The following is a 21,428-nucleotide window of genomic DNA, read 5'->3' as shown; positions in this document are numbered from 1 at the left end:
ACGAGGGTCACGATTATTCGCAGTTCCTAAGTCAATTTTGTCTTTCTTATTTATACATTCTCTATCTTTTTTTTTTTTGCTCTTTGAGGACGACTACAACGGTATTATTATTATATTATTTTGCGCGTGTGTTGTCCGGTTATGGATTAGTAGTCGGCACGAGATGGGGAGGGGGGCAAAAAAAATGGTTTTATACTGTTTTTTTGTTTGTTTTTTTATCTTTGAATCCTCTTTTATCTCGGCCCCGTTTCAAGGTATTCGGGCCTTTTTGTTCCAGATTGCCACCGGATACATTTATATACCTAATTATAATAATAATAATAATCAGAAACAACGACTGTGAAAGCCACAGTGACCGCCGCTTTGACGTTGATCGATAATTTACATACAATGTAGCGGCTATTATATGTAATAACGCATACACTATACTGTATACTTGAATCATATATAAATATATGCTGTGTACATTAGAAATAGTACAACTTGGTAAATAGGATACAGACGGTATACCTTTTTTTACTCGTCTGCGGTTAGGTTAGGTTCGGTTCCCTTTTTCTCACTACTTTTTTTTTTTTTTTACTGTTTCCGTAGGTTTTACCTATTTATTTTTTGCAGAATTCTTTTTAAGCCGCCGTATAGTATCTTTCAGTGTCTATATTATTAACGTATATACTGTACTACTATAGAATATCGGCCATTAAGGTCGGTTCTCATCGTCGTCGAACTCGAGTCGCATATATACATTACTGTATACAATAAGAGATGGGGGAAAAAAATCTTAAAAACTACTTTAAAGTAAAAACAAAATTACCACTTCATTTTTACCCTGAGTACGCTATTTGTACGCTTGTTTAATATTATGATCAGTATTAGTAATTGATATAATAACATATAGCTACTGTTAGATATCATCGGGCTGCCAAAATAAAAAATGTCTTTCATTGGTTTTTTGTAAGAGGTATTGAAGAAAACAAATGAACATCGCCTGAAGGAAAATCTACTGAAATTATCACTGTCCTATAACTTATTCATTTCGCTCTTCTTTTATAAACTGTATATAAATTACTTATTTCTTTTGATTCTCGTCACAAGACATGAAACGATATAAAAGATAAGTAAATCTTAAAGACTTGTGACCTCCGCGAATCCACTCGACTGGTTCCTATTATTCTACTCTAATTGAGACATATAAACAGGATGAATTTTTTTTTTTAAAACAAACATATTTTAATTTTCCCGGAAATGAGTTTATATTTATTACATTCGTTTGTTGTTTCTTTTTTTCGTGTAGTTAAAATAGCGTTGAAACAATTCCAACCCCACCCCCTCCCTTCCCCATATCGCATCCCGCCCTGTCCAGCAATTACCCGGTTATATTTATGAGTTTTCTCTCGGTGGAATTTCACTCTCTGGCCTGCGGTAAATTCCCCGTTGTATAAGCAATCCCGAAACGAGGGTTCGGTATGAAAAATGCATTTGGTCGCATCATAATATCATTTTTTTTTACCGGACGCCAAACGATCAGCAGTCGCCGAGGGTGCACTTAGCTGCGCACTTCCTAGAGAACTAATAACGCCATCATGTCTAGCACTTTGAAAAAAAAAAAACATTTTTAGCATAATATTTAGCTCTTGGCTGAAGCCTGTAACACTGATATATCGGCTGTGTGTGGAACCATACGTTTTGAAAAATACCTACACACTAGTATGATGTGAAGCGAAAACGCAATAAAAAAATACCCTGTCAAAACTACACCTGAGTTTCGTCGTTTCTTGATATTTCGTTAAGGTAAGTCCGTTGTATACATGTCACATCTTTGTAAAATATCGAAAGACTTCATAATACAAAAACACCGTATAAAAGCCAGCGTACTCTCTTAGATTAGGTACATCTAATCGTTTTTTTTTCTCAAGTGTCTGCCAGAATATTGTTTCGAAAAGAAACCGTTTTTTGGGTTAGGTATTATGTTTTTTTTTGTTGGACATGACTTTCCGCCGTTCGATGTCTTTGTTATATATTACCTTTCCTTCGGTCGAAAGTTCATTGCATTAATCTTTATTCCAGTAAAAAACATAATAGATCCGGTATTTCGTAATAACGGTACATAAAAAAAAATTGTCCAGCTGTATAAGATCAATGACTTCTATAAGCGACATTTTTTTTTTTTTGGTTTGTATTAGTTAAGCAGTTTTGTATTCGACAAAAAAAAATTAACGAGCAAATTCTAATTCCCATTTACAGCGTAGCATAAATTACTAACCAGTTGCGGTTATTTTAAGTTGAGATCTTTATAATATATTATTTATAAAATTCGTTTTTTATTCGATTTACATTTAATCGCCGTTTTTATTCAAAAAATATTCTGAAGTTTATTTATTTACATATTATGTACATAAGTATATATGTATGCATATTGATACAGCTTATTAAATACCGGTCGCTTGTCTCGAGAACGTTTAGGTCGTGTTTACCGTATCAATTACTTCTACTGGGAACGGATATCAGGTAGAACGTCGCTGTTTCATAATAATAATGTAATGTAATTATTTTTTACAATTACCCTCGGCCGTTAATGAGTATTCAGAGTGACATTAAAGCGTGTAAGACCCGCCGGTGAGGTTAGGTATAATATACATATATAGCCAGGCGATTAGTCCGAAGACGGGTGAAGTCCGATTTGAATAAATCAAAACCGTCGCGTCGCCATAAATAATGTACGGAAACGTTATTTTTTTAAATTGGCGATAAACCGATGTCGACTGTTGTCATTTAAAAAACACTGTTCAGCAGAATTGTCTTGCATCAAAAATTAGTCTCGGTCTCGACTCGGACTTAATACACAACCAGTGGAACACCAACCTGAATGGACTACTTGCCCGTCCCATTATGTATACTCAAATGAACGCAGACGACAAAGAACATAATCTACCGGCGATAAACTGCAACATGTTATTATTATATTATGATATTAGGACAGAAAACATGAACAAACAAAAAAAACATAAGTGGACACTGGACACCCACAAAAATGGGACTTCTTTCTCGTTCTTACTGAATTTTACCTTAAAAGCTACCTTCGGGTTGTTAATTTACATTAATCTAACCTAGCTTTTAGCCGAGTATGGAGCATCTGTAATACGGACAGCGAATCCGTCTAGAAATCATCAACTCAGGATGACAGCGTTCAGTGTTGGGCGTTAAAGGTCCGTTGATCCGATGATGAGATGGGCATCTGTAATATGGACTACCGACATTGATATTCATGTGTTGAGGATAAAAGTAGAGTTATTACGGGAAGGACGTGAAATCCTTTGCATGGGACAAAGAAAAAATAGAACTGATTTACAGTTTATCACTCTCTAAAAAGCCAACAGCCACAGCATAATAATGTATGAGCCGCTCTTTTTTAGAAGTGCAACTTTATATGTTCCGGATCCGAGAAGATATGGGTCGACGCGAAATTCAAAACGCGCCTAAGTCAATGTAGTTTTTATTATTGTGTGTACTTACATGTTTTTTTTTTTTTTACACGTATAGTAATATATTCTCATAGCCGTTCGTGGCTCGCGTGCTTGCCTACAACCGATTTGCGCGGCTACCCATCGAACACGGTGATTGCTATGTGGTATTGTTAAACCGCCCACGACATTGAGCTTCGTGTGCTGTGCTTGCAAAGTATCCGATTGCGAAGACCTCCACCAACGTCTTACGTCCAATTTTCTCCAGACTATACGAACACGGTCGTCCCGTAAAACTATACGGCTCCTATATATTGTAATGTAACGGCTCGACAACACGTGTTGTGCACAGCCAACGTGATGGCTTCTCGTTTAAGTTTAAACGGTCCGATTGGCGTTTATCCGGATTTCTCGAGACAATTGATTTCGAAGAGAAGCCATTTTGTGACATCACGGTGGTAGATCGTAGCTATATGCGGTACGGCGTGAAACCGCGAATGATATTATACAATTCTAACACATCTGGTGATGGATCATTCAAATTATTACCCTGGCATCGTTGAACGTATCAATGGTTAAAATAACCTAGTTATAAGAGTGGTGACATGAAATTTCTTCTATCCAGCCCAAAAACTTGTCCATGTTAAAAATAGTTAAAAACTCTCCGGTTTCGTACGGACTCTTGCAACCATCTATACTCTGTCTCGCGAGAGAACGGTACTGCGCAGACAAAGAGTAACGCGTAGTGGTGTCTGCGCAGTACCGTTCTCTCGCGAGACACGTTACAAGAACCGTTTAGCCCTCTCGTGGAATTTTCAAAAGACTTATGTTTCACGGACGGTGCTAACTCGGTTAACTCGATTTGTATTGTGTTTCCCAGTAATTGTTCCCAGAGTATCGGCAACTATTTTAATTACACCAGTTTCTTTTTCAGAATCTCTTGGAAAATACTGTAGATGAAAGTATCATCGTACATCGGTTATGCTTATAGGTATATTGTTATCTGTTTCGTAAACGCCATGAGGGCAATACTGTTTAGGCTTAGATATATATGTAATATACCTACTGCACACGTTCATCGTTCGATTTTCTACAGCTCGGATCAGGTTTTCGATCAACAATATTATTGCAATTACAATGCCGACCCGGTATCATTACCAGAGCCTAGTAGCCTAGTGATCGGTATCGTTGCTATTGGTCGGTCGTTACTTGCACGAATGCGGGTCACACACATACACACTCGAGTGTCTTGGGTCTGGTTATATACGTCTTATCAATAGTGGTCGTCGGTATTATTATTGTCTATCGGACAGTTTGTTCGTAGTGGAGTCGTTATTCAAATGATTTCAACAGTAGCAAAACGTTATGATGTACCCGAAGCTCGGAAAAGGTCAATAGGAAAGTATTACACTTCACTGGCGATTCGTTCGACCTTTTATTTTACTGACAAGCCACTTTATTATATGGATTTATGTGGCACCTAATAATAGATGAGATTAAAAATGCACTCGCTTGTTTTGTTGAGGATAAGGCATCGTTCCAATCAACAAATGACAAACGCAATCCTCTGTGGCAAGAGTGATAAATGACATTCATTTGTCTGGCTGTTAATGATTGAAAGAGTTCCTTTTTTGGTAAATTAATATCTTTTCACAGCTTTGTTTTTGTGTTACGTTACCACTATACTGTTTAATATAGGTATGCAACAACTACAGCTCGCCAAAAACAATTGAAAGCAAAACGCAATTAATTGATGTTATTCAAGTTATAAGTATAACTGACGATTGATGTGATTCGTGATTAAATATTTTGGTTGATTACATATTTTAAACTTTGGCGGCGATTGACAAACGTATTAACTTCAATTTTCGAAAGCGTTTTTTTTTTTGTTGGTGTTTTGTTTATATAATCAGTTCGAAAGGCATAACAAAGGGCCCTTTCCAGATAAAATTAAACGAGCGTATGAGGCAATATGTGCTATTCGTCGGTTGCCAGAAGGTACCCGTTGGTAAAATGAAAAAAAAAAAACAACAACAACTTTAACACCTAAATTTCGAAGAGTACAAACTCCTTTCTATAGAGCCGAGCCACAGGTGCGTGCACCGGAATTGAACAAACCGAATTGTCCGTTTTGTGTGCTTACAAAACTTTGCATTATAATATTCGAGCGCGTTTTTTACGGGATGTTATTTTAGGAAATAAATTCAGACGGACGAGGATAACCAGAGCCGTCGTATGCTATGCAAGGGCACACAGAGTTTGGGGACCTTTTAAGAAAACCAAAAAAAGCGTATGATGTAAATTCGGTCACAAAACTTCACAGAAAAATCGTTATCAGCTGTACAGATGAATAGAAAAATTTGAATTTCGTGTGATAATATGATAACTTAATAACAACTAAGATAAGTCATATGTACCGGAAAAGTTCAATCTCGTCATTCTGGTCACAACGCAGCTCGTCTTATCGCTAAGTTCTTAATATTTTACTTATTGCGACCTCCCGTAACAAGCTACACTATACCTACTATCACTGAACTCAGTATAATATGGAACGCGTATCGCCGGCGAGTCGGCTATAAGTTTCAATGGTTTATCATAAATCTGGAGGTGCTATCGCATCACCTAAGCTAACATTTTAATATGTATCATGGAAAAGTAACGTAGCATTTTTACTTTCCATGTACACACAAATGGTTGCCTGAGACATTTTTCAATCTGAATACGCGTTCCATATGATATTGAGTTGTTATCCTTCATAGTATGTTGTTGATTATATTACTTCCGGCCGGGAATCCCGGGCGGTGGTTACACATTTTTGGAGAAAACGATTCAAAGCAAACAGCAAAACAACTGCCTGCACGCATAATCCGTTGACATAGCTGCTGCTGTGTGTGTTGTTATTGTCGCTGTAGAATAGACGATGGTGGTCGCATGCCGGTTTTGCACGTACCCCGACATGTTTTCACGGCCGCCGTTTTCGCGTCCCAAAACGCATCATCCGCTTTGTCCGATGACCGTGCGGTTATCTATTTCTCTATATCTGTGCACAACAACGGCAGCTAACGACGCTCTCTTTGTCCAAACGGCAGCAACGCACGTGTACATACACAATTATTATCGCCGGTGGCCGGTGGAGACCCGTCACGTATCCAACCGCGGTATACTTTCACTTTGGTAACCTTATAGATCACGCGCGCATCCACGGCTGCTGTCGATCATTATCGTCGCCGGGTTATCGATAGGCCGCGGCTGCTGTCACGGCTACCACCAAAAAGGGGCCGAGACCTCGGCTCAGGTGTATACATACAATAATAATAATAATATATGCACACCAAACGCGTATTATAACGATGGTACACAGTGTCTCCGGGGCGCTGACACGTGAAAATCAAGAGTAAAAAAAAAAAATATTAAATAAATAACGAAAAAAAACAAGCTATCGCTTTTCATCTCGGCCGCCGCCACTCGAACGGCCTATTTTTTTTTTATTCGGTCGGTATATTTTTTATATTATATGTAATTCCAAAACGGACCGCGCTATTTCTTAGTTTTTTTTTGTCAGCCCGCACAATCGTCGGTCCTGGGAAATGTGGAAAATGTCGAATGTGCGATAGGAAATTAAATATAATACGATAGGGATACATCCGCAATAAAAACAACAAAGCCTCCCTATTTCCGATATGAAAACGGATCAATAAAACGTACAAACATAGTTTTGGCATGTTTTTTTTTTTTGACGTGAGAACGTCTTCATTTGTTTTCGTGCACGTACGCCGAAGGAACACTTGTAGGGATATAGAAAAACCGCAGATGTATAAAACACATTATTCGAAAAAAGAATACTTTCACGGAGCTGTGAATGCCTATAGCCGTGTGTATGTACACTTGTCGGGGCGGTTAATAATATCGTTATCGGTACAACCGACAAACACCGCACAACATAATATTTATAATAATATATGCACAATATTACATATTATTATGGACAAAATAAAATAAATTATAGCTAGACGGTAATATTGCTTTCTCGTTGATATTTACATTGCATTTTTCTTATTGTTGTTATTATCACCGTGTACACGGGTCGTTAAAAAGAAAACGTTATCGCTGTGTATTATCAACCGGTCTGGGAGATAGATCACGGATATTGCTTGTACAGGGTGTCTATGGAAACGAGTCCCACCGTATGTGGACACATGTTAAACTTGATGTTTTTTTTATTTTTGCTAAACATTATAATGTCATTAGTTTCACGGTACATAAAATTTAGCGATTGTAAACTGATTTTTGACAAATATTGGCTCTTATTGATCCGCAGCTGATAGTATATTCATTGTACTTTTTTATATATATATATATATATATATATATACTATGCGTATTTGGAGTCTGTGAAAAATATGAGAGTGATGTATTCAGATGTATTCAGTAAAACGGGTTTGAAGTAGTTGCCCGAAACAATGTTATTTGCAATCGGAGCATTCACAATGAAACTCACGATTGTTCGACAAACGTTCCCACGTTGACACAGTGTCTACATTTAAGTATACGATATATATTTGCTGTTATTTTTTACATTTTTTTTTTTTTTATTATTATTTACATCTATACAATTTGATACGCGTTTACTTTTCATTTCTATACTCGTCTCGTCGGAAAAGTCGTTGACGTTAAATTTTCTTATTTTCTATTTCATTTTTTCCTCCCCTAAAAAAAAATATACACAAGTAGGCGCCAATATAGAGTTGATATTTCAGCGGTATTCGTTTAATTTTGTTTGCGCAAAGTGTAAAGAAAAACATATTTTTTCCCCCAGAAATTATCACGGCCAGTATTGCAATATTGCCTACTAACCGTAGAGTTAGGAACAATCAATAGACAATATATCTGTTAAAACTAGACGAGTCAATAGATCTCAATATCGCCAAAGTCATTGCATACAAACGTGTCTTGGTTAATGTGTACAATTTATTCAGTTTTTGTACTTAAACAACGTACCTTATTTAACGTGGGTGATTAGATTCTGCACAGTCGCACCACTTGTCAAATCGGCTGTCATCAGTTGTCACTTCAATGCGGTTTGTTATGGTGATAACAATTTTGCCTCTAAAATTTGAAAACGACATCTCCAATTTGCGTCACCCTTGCTAGTTCCATCCCCAGACTTTAAGATTTTAAAAATCGGATGCACTGTGGAAATCAATAACAGCTAATCATCGAGTCGGGAACAATATAATAATTTAATGTACAATGTGTATACACCACCAACGAACAAACTACGCTCGTGTATTATACAATATGGGCACTAAACCGCAAACAACATACGATACGGGATAACGTTTTATTTTTTTTTTCTTATATATACACATTATATATTCCCCGTTCGTTTAATGGTTAGATCGTACGATTTTTTACCCCGTACATTGCAATGTGTAATATTATTATAAATAATAATAATATAATATAATATGTGTGTGCAGCCATTACACCGTGTACAAGCACAATCGGCTGAACACACGGCGGTAACCGGCTTATATTTCATCCGGCGCGTTAACAGCCGGCTTACCAGTGTATACAGGGTGTCTCGCGACTGACAGAGCCCTCTAAAGTATGAGTTCCAGGCATATTAAGTAAATCCCGTTGGTTCCCGTTTGGCAGATATCAACTGTGGCGTTTTACAACAGTTACTATTGATTCGAATAAAGTGTAGAAAATCTGTCCAGCTCAAGTTTCGGCCGAAAATTAACACTCGAGCGTAGGTCGAGAACTTAGGGCTTTTAGGTCGAATGTCAATGTTATTGTTTACCGTGGCACGGCGACTGCGAAAACACATATTATCATTGTCGAGATGCGTTTGACACGAGGCCGTCATAAAAAACGGATAGGAAATTGATTTTTTAGAAAGCAAGAGCGGACAAAATGAGTTTTTACAACCTACCTCTTCGGCCCACGCCGTTATAAAATCACATATTGTAAGTTCTCTGCCGGTTCGTTGGCCTAGCTAAGTTAGCTTCTGCGGGTCAGACGTGTGTATGCGTGTTGCTTCCTCAATGCTAAGTGCATGTCAATGCATGGCGATATCATCAGGAACAGCTGCAATGCACACGGTCATCCGTGACGGATCTGCCTGCAGGCGAGGTTTCGGTGGACGTGCATATAGGTACATCATAACGATAAACAACAATAGTTGTTTCGTTTATCACTTGTTGTGTGTTATGGCGCTACGTTTAACAGCTATCGCCAAACGAGCTCGGAAGATTACTTAAAAGGCATATTATTGCTTAATCCCCCGACATTGTTTACTCCGAGATCTTCTCGGGCACTTACTTCTCCAACTAAATTGAACATATTATGTTATTGTAATCTGGAGCTCTGTCCAGGCTTCCTAATCGATCCGTACGCAACCAGGTTTTGCATCAAGTCAATTGCTTAATAAATTAATAAAACTGCCAAAATGTCTGAACGCCCAACAGCTCATCCCAAAGATTTAGACCACTCCGAAAGCCGGTCCAACGACAAACGACGTACGCGAAATTCTTTTCCACCAAACCAGATTACTAGTACGTTTAAAAACAGTTGAGTGACTTCTCCACGAACCGTCTGACCGTTAGATTTTATAATTATTCACCGTTATGTTCTTAACGACTTGTTTGATTATTTTGAAATTAATCGGCACCGATGGAAATAATTAATCGTCTATTTAGATCAAACGGTTGGCTAATTTTAAAAAAAAATCGTTTTAAATGGTAGACTTGTGATGAGTTGTGACTGTGCACACTATTTAAATCTGGTCTCGACGCGACATCTCGTTAGGTACTACTACTACTTTTTGCCACCCGGTCGGTCGCAGATAATTAAATTATCGCCATTATCGGCCTCGAGTTATTATGTCGCCAACGGTGGTGTTCCGGTTGCCTAATCGGTATTACCGGCCGGCGAAAAGGGAAATCGTCGCCGTCGTCGGCCGCGGCTAACGACTTGCGCGCGTTTGTTCGGATCTATAATAGGTGAAAATGTCGACGAACTGAAGGGAAAAAAAAAATAATTAAATTAATCGGTCATTGTCCTTATGAGAGTGTCTAATATCTCAGTAAACACTAGTAGACGCGCGAAACGAGGTCAGACTTGTGTACTACAGGAACAGAGCAGGGATTGCAATAATTATTGAAATACTTGACAATTAGGACTCCTAAGATTGACCCGTTTGACGTGTGAGCCGGGAAGCAAGATAATTGCTGTCTGCCTTTTGCTGCGATTATTACAATCGTTTTGATTAACCTGCAAGCATATTTTGGACACGGAAAAACTTTGATGTGTAACGCGACGACAAGCCGAGAAAGTCCACAAAACCCTTCAAGCTCTCGTAGAAAATGATCAATAAGAAAAGAAAAAAAAATCTTATTCATTTTTGTTGCTAACGGTTAGGATTGGAAAAACGGCCAATAGAGACGCACCGAGACACAATTACATGGAATAAAAAATCACTCAGAATTGTCACTATATTACACCACGACAGACGGCTTTTACATGTTTCCCCCCTTGCAGTAATTGTATTTTTATTAAATTTCGGACGTCCGGTTTATTTGTCGGCTACAAAATCATCCGTCACCCTTTAAAAACGACTGTCCGGATCTTCAAAACGCCCGTTAAGTCTATATGATTGCTCTATAATTTCATTGCGCCAGAAGAAAAGTTGTAAACAGAGCAATTACACGAGAGGTTTTTATACATTTTATTTTCATACAGAGGTATCTGTATTATTTAAGGCGACTGACTATAAGATATTATGATCTTTTAATATAAATACTATATAATACTGCGGTGACAAGTCATGAAACACGCTAACAGTAAAACATTTTTAAACGCTCCCAATAAAAACGAAAATAAGAAAAACAAATTTATAATACACATTATGCATAGCCTATGGACGGGTTCTTTAATTAAGCTTGTCAACCAGCCGCTACATCACATTAACCTAACCTAACCGTTTGATTGTTTCAGGTCCGTGCCAGTATGAGAATAGCGACCTCATGGATCGTCATGTCTCTGCTGACCGCTATATTTGAATCGTCTCAAGGCCATGATCACCACAAAGCGCTCAATAGTAAGTTTCGTCCACAATCATGTATTAGATTTCAGTTTCTTTTGCCATAATTTGTATACAAATGTTATCTTCGTAAATACAAGATGGACAAAAATTCGCACAAACAACTAAACCCTAGTAATAAAAAATGTATTTATTTTTTGTATCTTTTTGAAATTTGTACGATTCACTCACAGCCTGAAGCACGCTCGCACACAATCAAGTACAAAAGTTTCGCCATTAGGATTTTCCGTTTGGAAATGATTTGATCAAATCCGGTTCGTTCGACTGGAAACGCTACAAGTTTACAGACGGCGTAGTTCCTTGTTAGACATAATAGGAGAACAAAGAACAAAAGAAATTAAGACAATTTCGTTATGAAATATTTTAATAATAATGCGTTACCGGGATATTCCATAACAAACATTTGATTGTTCGTTGGACACAATATTTGAATACTTACCGACTATAAAAAAAAAAAATAGAGTTTCATTATTACAAAATCGTTGTGCCGGAAGATACTAATTATTATTATTTCAGAGTGTTATGCATTGTATTTTAGTTTTAAACAAATACAATGTTTTATACCTAGGTACAATGAGCTGCGTGCAAAACATGAATTTTTTTTTATCACAATGGTTGTGTAATATACTTTATGCTATTATTTTTTTTTTTACTTTTTATTAAGCACTATACAATTAAAACGAAATTTCTTTCCGTAAGGATGTTATAATCAAAGAGTAATAACAATAGACTTTATGATTTTTAAAGGCAAAAACAAATTTAACAACAATATTATATTTTGTGCACATAATTTTAATGCACTATTAATTGATTTTATTTAATTTTCTCTAAAATTCTGTCCTTTTTAATTTACAAACATTTAAATATTATTATCAGTTGGTGGTCTTAAATTGTAACTTTACTCTCCTCCGTCTAATCTCTCAGTTTAACCTTTTTCCAATGATTTCACATTTTTTTTTTTTTTTTTAATGGACCTCGCGACTGTGATAAAATTTGGCGAATAAGATCCTTGGCAATTCCATTAATTGGATTCCATTAATCCAAGTTCCCATTTTGTCAGATTTTCATTTTGAAAAAGAAGTTTTGAACTCTCTTCTGTGGTTTGGCGTATCGGCTTTAAGCTGCTATTATTTTCAAATATTTAAGAATAGTTAAAAAATAAATTGTTTTTACAAAAACTATTTTACAATGAAAATAAATACCGCAAAAGAGATGATGAGAAATTCAAAACTTTTTTCAGAATTGAAATCTGATAGACAGGGAAATTTGGATTATTGGAAATAGAAACATAATATTTTTAAAAATATTGTTAAAATGCGTTATAAGAGTAAAAAAAAATCAAATATAAAACCAGATCTCTCTTTCCTGTGTCAATGTACATGTTTATAATTTTTAATTTAGTTTTAAGTTTTAAAGAAAAATTGCCTATACAATCCGCCTTAATAAACGAACTTTTATCACGGTCGCGAGACCCCTTTAAGTGCTCTTCCATACTTTCTTATCTTCTCTACCCATAAATTAGGTGTTGGCTATGTCCGTTTTTAAACGCTACCTAATCAACTGATGTAGCTTAATTAAACCTAATCTAGACTTAACCTGCAGCTATTTTTGACCCGATCAAAACAAAATGCTCTTACATTTAAAACACTTTTTGAAAGTGTATTCAAGATCACAATTGATGTGATCTTGACGACCAGCTTAAAACATCATATCTTGCAAATCTATCTCTACTATACTATCTCTGCTGGACCTTTGATGTTTATAACTTCTATCGTAACTGTTGTCCCTATTGTAATTTTTTTATCACTAGATCTTCTAAAAGCCCTGTCTCTCGAAAATGACATATGTATTTCTAAATGATTTGTCCCTTTTGCTCCTGTATGAATCTGAATCAAACTTCCTAGATTAAGGAGTTTTACTACTGCAATCATTCCTTTTCCTTAATCTTCTCCTCGGCTCCACTAGCTCTTTCGGTCACGTTGCTTTGTCGTTCTAAGCCGTTTCTCTTTTTCAGATTATAAGATCAACAAAAAGCCATGCTCGGTCAACGGTTTAGAGGGTACTTGCATGTTCGTGTACGAATGCATCAACAGCAACGGCCGGCATATCGGCATGTGCGTGGACACGTTCATGTTCGGCAGCTGTTGCGCGCATAACTTAACCGCCTCTCAGATGGCCATGCTGCCGGACTCGTCCGAGCCGGCCGTGCTTTTTACGCAGCCAGGAGGCAACGGGGTGTCGCAGAAACCCATACGACCGCACCACCGGCCACACAGGCCTTCGCAGGTGATGATGCGACCCAACAACATCGATCCGGATGCTTCGGTATCAGCGTCGGGCGTCGACAAAAAATACCATTATCAACCGTCGTCAACGCCTCAGCCGCATGCGATCAACAGGATACCGTCCACCAACTTCATATCCAACAGCCGACCCAACTTCATGTCCAGGCCGGCTGCCATGCCGAGCCAGCACATCACGACCACCACCACCAGCACTACCACTACGACTAGTCAACCGGCCTCCCAAGTGGACGACAGCGAAAACAAGGTTGACTCCATTTGGTCTCACAGGTATGCGTTTTGGGAGAAATCTCAGGTATTTGTAGAAACGGGTCGGAGTTTGGACAAAAATAGCAGAGAATAGATTGTCAGAAAAAGGATTTATGTCAATAACGGAAGCAACATTTTGTTTGTGCTATCCAGTATTGAAATATAGAGACAAAAAGGAATATACGTCATGTACGATTTTTATAGATAGAGACGGAGCAAATCTGATGAGGAAAAGCGTCCCTAGTGTGTGTATCAAAACAGTAGATTATATCTTTGAATAGGTGCGAAAACGTGTGTTAAAAATGTGTATGAGACGGATGAATTCATAAGCATGATGTAGCTATGGATGATCCATTTTTAAAATATGAGAGTACAGAGGTAAAATGTTTACAGTATAGTGGGGTGTTAGGGAAAAATGGATATCCAAAAAGGACAAGAAAAACGGAAGTACCCACTGTAAGTTCTTTGGACGGTCACAGAGGTATAGAGAGGATTTAGCAGGCAGATCCCGTTTGTATGGGACAAGGTTGCAATTGATTGTGCCAGAGATTTGCTTTTTGTAGCCAGTGGCCGCCAACGTATATTCCACCCTTGCATTTCGTTATAGGCCTAGTTGGAGTTCGAATGCCGGCAACCATCATACATTCATCACCAAACCAAAACCCCAGTCCCACCTTAAACCCTATTACTCGCACACCACGTCGACTTCAACGACCACCAGCACTTCGACCACGACACCTACTGCTCCTCCTCCTCCTCCTCCGACTACTTCTTCTACTACTACTTCTACGACTACTAGTACTACTACTATTCCTCCACCGCCTTCCACGAGTACGGTTGTCCCCTCGTCGACTTACGAATACAACGCGGAGACTACCGCGTCTGTGACCGCCACCTCGGCAAGCAGACCAGAAAAACACACTGCCAAGCCGGGCGTATCGGCTGAAACAAATCAAAAATCAATACGTACGTTAAGTCACCCTACTTATATCGTTGATCGTTGATTTTAATGTTTACACTTTTGGTTTAAAGCCTGCGGTTCGGCGCCGTTGCATCCGAGGCACGAAGTGCGCATAGTCGGCGGCAGAAACGCTGCGTTTGGCAGTTGGCCTTGGCAGGTTGGTTCAGCTCAAAAACGACATTACCCAGAGCGTCTTTTTGTAAAACGTTATCTTCTTTTCTTCAGGTTTCTGTCAGAAGGACGTCGTTCTTTGGATTTTCCAGTACTCACCGTTGCGGCGGAGCGTTGCTAAACGAAAACTGGATAGCCACAGCTGGTCACTGTGTGGACGAGTGAGTGTTATCTTAAAACGATTGACATAACAAAATATGCCAACGTGTCGTTCCTGGCCTTTGCTCGTTAAATAATACAACCTAACATTTGACGATTTGTTTTACTACAGCTTGTTGACTTCGCAAATTCGTATACGGGTCGGCGAGTACGACTTTTCGACGGAACACGAACCGTACAAATTTGCCGAACGCGCCGTCGCCAGGAAGATAGTCCACCCCAAGTACAACTTCTTCACTTACGAATACGACCTGGCCATGGTCAGGTTGGACTCTCCACTGCAGTATGCACCGCATATCGTGCCCATATGTCTGCCCGGGTCCGATGATTTGCTCATCGGCGAAAACGCCACGGTGACCGGTTGGGGACGACTCAGCGAAGGAGGCACTCTGCCGTCTGTCTTGCAAGAGGTCAGTGACAACACCGAAAAGATCCAATTTAAGTCATATGTACAAGAACTTTAACGTTTTACCGTTAAAACCGGACATTTTTTCGAGTTAACAATTCCCCTGCCGTTTCGACCTTTTGGACTTTTGACCCTTTGATAAAGTCATAGAAAATTCAAATTTTAATATTCTCTAATATCATAGTACAGTGTAAACAAAAATGTTTTCAAAAAGAAACATAACAAAATTGCATAAACCTTTTTACCCGTCATCATTCTTATCACTATCTTGATCGTTCAATCGTTGGATATTATTTCCTAGAGTTATTTTGCTAATACCTGCTGGGTTTGTTTTGACAGGTGAACGTGCCGATCGTCAGCAACGACAAGTGCAAAAGCATGTTTCTGAGGGCTGGCCGACACGAGTACATACCGGAAATATTCATGTGTGCCGGTTTCGACGACGGCGGCCGCGATTCCTGTCAGGTAAGTTTTGCGCGTTTCCCAAGTCGTTTACCGCTTCGACTTTGATCCCGGACGGCTCTGCGCTAGAAATCACATCTACATAATAATATTCTATTCTATGTGTATCTAATTAAGTTTCTGTTTTGTGTGCAGGGCGATTCCGGCGGGCCGCTGCAGGTGAAAGGCAGGGACGGCCGGTACTTTTTGGCCGGCATCATCAGCTGGGGTATCGGATGTGCCGAAGCCAACCTGCCCGGCGTGTGCACCAGGATATCGAAATTCGTGCCTTGGATACTTGAGACTGTCACGTAGGATTTATTACATACACGGGATTCCGCTTCTTCTTGCGAGCAACTCTCGCACCTCAAGGACCTTTCCGTCTTAGTTTATTAGACCGTTGTGCGCACATTACGACCTTACCGAGTCGGTGAACGTGTCCGCGAATTATATTCATCGCCGGCGTGTACTTGTATTGCATACTTGTAATATCGTACGACCATTGACAAAACGGCAGCTATACATACATATTATATAAATAGTTGTATATACAATTTACATACACATACGCTATATTATTTTTACTTTAAGTCTCTGTCTGCCGAGAGAACGGTACTGCGCAGAAGCCAATACGCATCACTCTCTATTGCGCCTGCGCCGACAAGAGTGACGCGTTTTGGTTTCTGCGCGGTGCCGTTCTCTCGCGAGACAGAGTACACTACTCTATACTATCACAGTATTATTATTAGTACGACCTTGTAATGAATCTATCTTCTGTACGAATATAAAAACGTATACTTACTAAAAAGAACTGTATTGTTTTTTGTGTGTATTCATTTATCACGTGTGGTTGTAAACACAATTTGTGCTATTAAAAAAAAAATTAAGAACAAAAACTGAAATATGTCAGATTTGAAGAATTTTTCTCAATCGATCATCGACCGTTAGGATTTAATCGCGTGTTAATGTGTTTGGAGTTTCTTGAAACTAAAAAAGTAAACCAAATTTATACATACATATATATATATATATATATATCATATTTTTTAGGCTTAATCTTCCCATTGTTTCTGTCCTATTTCCTACTTCTATTAACGACAGGCCCTAATGTACAAAATTTGATAAACCGATATATATATATATATATATATATATATGTATATTATATTTCGTTGAAGATTCGAGTTTGAAAATTATTATGTATTCAAAACCAAATCTGATAAAACCTATTTTTGTTGTATAATAAACAGAATTAAGGTCAATTTAAATTGTACAATTGTGTTTATATTAAGAAAATAATGAAGTGCTATTACCCTTGGACTTTTATATCGCCACAATAGTTGGTAATATAGCAAACTATATAAAGTACGAGCTGAGGATAAGTTGATAATAGATATGATAGTGATAAGAATGATGGCGGATAAGGACATACTAGGTGGTTCTTTCAACGCCCTACATTAGTTTATTCTTAAAATAATTGAATTTTCGTAGTTATTCATTTTGAAAACATTTTTATTTATGCTATTTAAAGTATAAGAGAATATTCAAATTTTAATCTTTTTACTATTTTTCATGGCTTTATTAACTTTTGAAACTTAAATTGTGACATATATATTTAATTGACTTTTTCGATTAAAAATAGTTTTGAATAAATTGTTTTAAAGCTATTAAAACATAAGGGCGAGAAGAAGGGTGGAGTGTATAATTACCTTTATCTGCATGCATTACTCAACCACACTTCACCTCCTGTCAAAATGTTCAGCAAATTATTTTTAATCTAAAAAGCCAATAAAATATGTACGTCACTATTTAAGTTTCAAAAGTCGACGAATCGCTAGAAAATACTAAAAAAAAGGTAAAAAGAATGTAGTATTGTCTAATACTGTAATAAAGAACCTATAGACAGAAGTGTTTTCAAAAAAAAAAAACTGCAGAATTACAAAATTTAAAAGAAAAAACTTGAGTGGGGCGTTAAGGAGCCTCTAAATTAATATTTTTTAAGGCGCATTGTATAGGCAATTTTTCACTAAAACAAATAGCCAAAATTTTTAAACCTCCACATTACTATAGAAAAGAAGTAACTAATTTGATATTTAATTCTTTTTTTAACTTTTATAACCCATATAGGATCTATTTTTGTATAAAAACATAATATGTTTTTACTTCAAACAGAACTTACCTAAAAATACTGTGATGTAAGTTTTGAAAAAAACATTTTAACTCTTCGTAACGTTTTCGAGGCATCGATCGTGGCACAATTTTAAAACGACTAAAATTGATTATTTCCATGTGATCAAACTGCTATTTTTAACTTTCTTAAACTGAAATAATTAACTAACAAAAAATAATTTTAAAATCAGAGTTCAAATATTTTTTCAAAACTTAAACCGGAGTATTTTCAGGTAAGTAGAATAAGTTGTTTTCGACCCAAAATACGCAGGTATAGAATGGTACCTCACAAGAATCTGCCGGTATATATTAAAAAAAAAAAAAGCTAAGAAAAATATACAGTTTGTCACAAACACAAAGTATGTTGTTAGTCGCAAACACACAAAGTATGTTGTTTGTTTGCAACTTTCCATAATATGTTTGAATTTTCTTCTGCTTTTTCAAATTGATATGAAACGACGAGAAATGTTTCTTGTGGATTTCATCAACAACAGTGCACAATTTCAATTTGGCTAACTCGCTGTGCGATAACACCGGCTTGGGCCGCATTGCTATTGAACTGTCCGATTTCAATTATGCGTTTAGTCTTATATTTATTCGTGGAACAATAATAGTTCACGTTCAGAGCAAACGGACAGGGCAAATTGGGTGCACGCGAACATAGTCATTCGGTCGAAATCGATTTTGGCCGCACGTTCATATTTTGTAGCCAGGATTAATTTTCCAAACCATTAGACTCGAAAACGCTGTTGGCCAAGAGATATCCAAGTTAGCTAGAGCTGTGTATGCTTTCTGAGCGCATCGCTCAAGTCCTAAATGCACCACAACAGCATATGGGCCGATTCCAATATTGTAAGTCATTAATCCGTTTACATCCGTTCACTTCCAAGGCGGTGATTATAATTTATGTTAATTACAACTACCGTAGTTATCGTTTAAATAGAGTTTTGTATACATGTTGTGTTGTTAACTTATTTCGGTTTAACATATTATTTAATTACTGTGTTTTCGCCTGGTGCTCAAAACGCTAAAATTTACATATTATTTGTTGAATAGGTACATAATAATATGTATTTGTATGAAATTATCAAACGTTTATATGTGTCAAGAACCAGTATCTAAAGCAGTATAGAGTTTTAACGATTTTTCAGTTCAATATTACAGGGATTCTAATCAATGTGTTGTGTAAAGTTGATGTAAGTTTTGGCTTTGTAAGGTTTTCGGTTCGTGATTTTGGAGAGTCGGTCAATTCGATATTGTTGCCTTTTTGTGGAAACGAGATCCGAAATAATTCTTGTGGATATTATCAAATTAGATTTAGTCGGTTAAGAGTTTTTTGCAGACACTATGATACGTATTTGGTCGGTTTCTGTGGCTGTTTGATGTACATTTAATAGGTTTATCGACATTATTGCTATTGGAATGTTTTGATTAATTGCTCTTTAACGTTAATATACTGTGGTAAAATAACAGTTGTGTTCACGCCATAATAGTGTCCTCTCTGACTTTAAACATTTCTTACTTACTAATGTGTTTTTTTGTGGTAATTCCGGTGACGAAAGCGTGGTTTTCAAAAATGAAAGGAAAGGTTAGATTAGGGTTCAAAAAAAAAAAAGATTTTGGAGCAAAAACCTGTCTGTATACGTTATAAGAAAATGGCACGTACGGGTCCACATATTATCTCTTTGCTCTCTGAAAACGGTTTTTTTTTATAAATTCGGTTCACTTGGGAAATTATTGGCTTCGCTCGTCTTACGTGAGAAATATTTCTTTTTTTTTAAGTTTATTATCTTTCTGCCATGTGTAATCAGTTGACAAAAAAGTCAAAAGTCAAAATTTCTCGTTGTGTTACCGCCCACGCTTATTTTTGCCATTTCAATGGTTCCATAATAATTCCAATTGTTAAAAAAAATAATAATATATAAACAATTTTTATATTTTTTCGCCATACGTTAATAATAACATTATTATTAAGATAAACGTTATTATAAATAAAATAACACGTGTTAGTTATGGAGCCGAAAAACACCAGCCAAACTGTTTGACGTGTTTTTTGGGCCATAATTTTAGACAAAGTTATAATTGTACTGTATTGTATTATTTATTATGTTGACAATATTCACACAAACGCCATGCTGGTGGTTTGTTTAAAAACGCACTAACGGCGTTCCATTCAGCGTGAAATTTGTCGTAAGAAGTCTATTAATAAAACTCGAATTCATTGAATGTATTATAAAAACCGTGTTCGTTTTGCCAAAAGTAATTATTGTTGTGTTCGGCGTATTCAGCTGTGTACCAAAAATAATATTTTCATTTTAACATTACGGTACGGTAATGATTAATTTCCTATTGAAAAATACATTTTACCGGTTAAATCACATTTAGATGGTCGACTGTGTATTTTTGTGTATTATATAATAGAATTGTGTGTACACATAATTACTTAGAATGAGGGGCTATAACATATACAATTTTCCCAAAAACGGTAAAGTTACGCAGTCCATTACCAGGTTGCTGTTGACGTGTGAGTGAATCTACAAGTCAATGGATAATGAAAATATGTTCATTATATTGCTAATTACGATATTATACGGATAGCTATGGCAGTACATTTTTATAGACATACGATCAACCCGCTAATTGGTGTCCACCCTACTACTAAAAATGAATTTCACTCAAGCACATCATTTTCATTTGGTACAATGATTTTTTTTTTATCGATACTTGTACTTTTTATCTGTGAACACTGGACAGGGAGTGTAAGTACTAACTACTAAGTGAATGAGTAAGGGAGTACTTATTCACTTAGTAGTTAGTACTTACTACTACAGGGGTGGGCGGCGGCCGTTTACCGCGCTTTGCCCGCCGTCAGCCGGCATATTTGCACCTATTATTTTTGTATATTTCCGCGTTTCGCGACGGCGGCAGTGGGGGCGGCGGCAAAGGCTGTAGTCACCCTTCGGTTAGGCAACGCGGCACGAGCTCAACAGTCGCAACGCGCCCG

The 21,428-nt window shown here is 37.2% G+C and overlaps 1 protein-coding gene across 1 annotated transcript in view; it reads left to right on the top strand.

Moving 5' to 3' along the window:
• The window catches only part of LOC126833587 (serine proteinase stubble), a 46,780-nt gene extending 29,716 nt beyond the window's left edge, over positions 1–17,064 (top strand). The window contains exons 2-9 of the mRNA XM_050565010.1: positions 11,460–11,562; positions 13,580–14,138; positions 14,725–15,083; positions 15,150–15,235; positions 15,304–15,410; positions 15,521–15,818; positions 16,154–16,279; positions 16,412–17,064. Of these exons, the coding sequence (XP_050420967.1) occupies positions 11,472–11,562; positions 13,580–14,138; positions 14,725–15,083; positions 15,150–15,235; positions 15,304–15,410; positions 15,521–15,818; positions 16,154–16,279; positions 16,412–16,570 (1,785 nt within the window). The 5' untranslated portion in view covers positions 11,460–11,471 and the 3' untranslated portion in view covers positions 16,571–17,064. The remainder of the gene's footprint in view (positions 1–11,459; positions 11,563–13,579; positions 14,139–14,724; positions 15,084–15,149; positions 15,236–15,303; positions 15,411–15,520; positions 15,819–16,153; positions 16,280–16,411) is intronic.
• The last annotated feature ends 4,364 nt before the right edge of the window (positions 17,065–21,428 follow it).

Source organism: Adelges cooleyi, unplaced genomic scaffold, assembly GCF_023614345.1.
Source record: "Adelges cooleyi isolate 19-005CV unplaced genomic scaffold, UGA_ACOO_1.1 ACOO_flye_CR_arks_rails_tigmint_CR_PRNA_2, whole genome shotgun sequence".
Classification (NCBI taxonomy): domain Eukaryota; kingdom Metazoa; phylum Arthropoda; class Insecta; order Hemiptera; family Adelgidae; genus Adelges; species Adelges cooleyi.
Note: the sequence above shows the minus strand (reverse complement) of the source record. Positions and strands in the feature narration are given on the sequence as shown.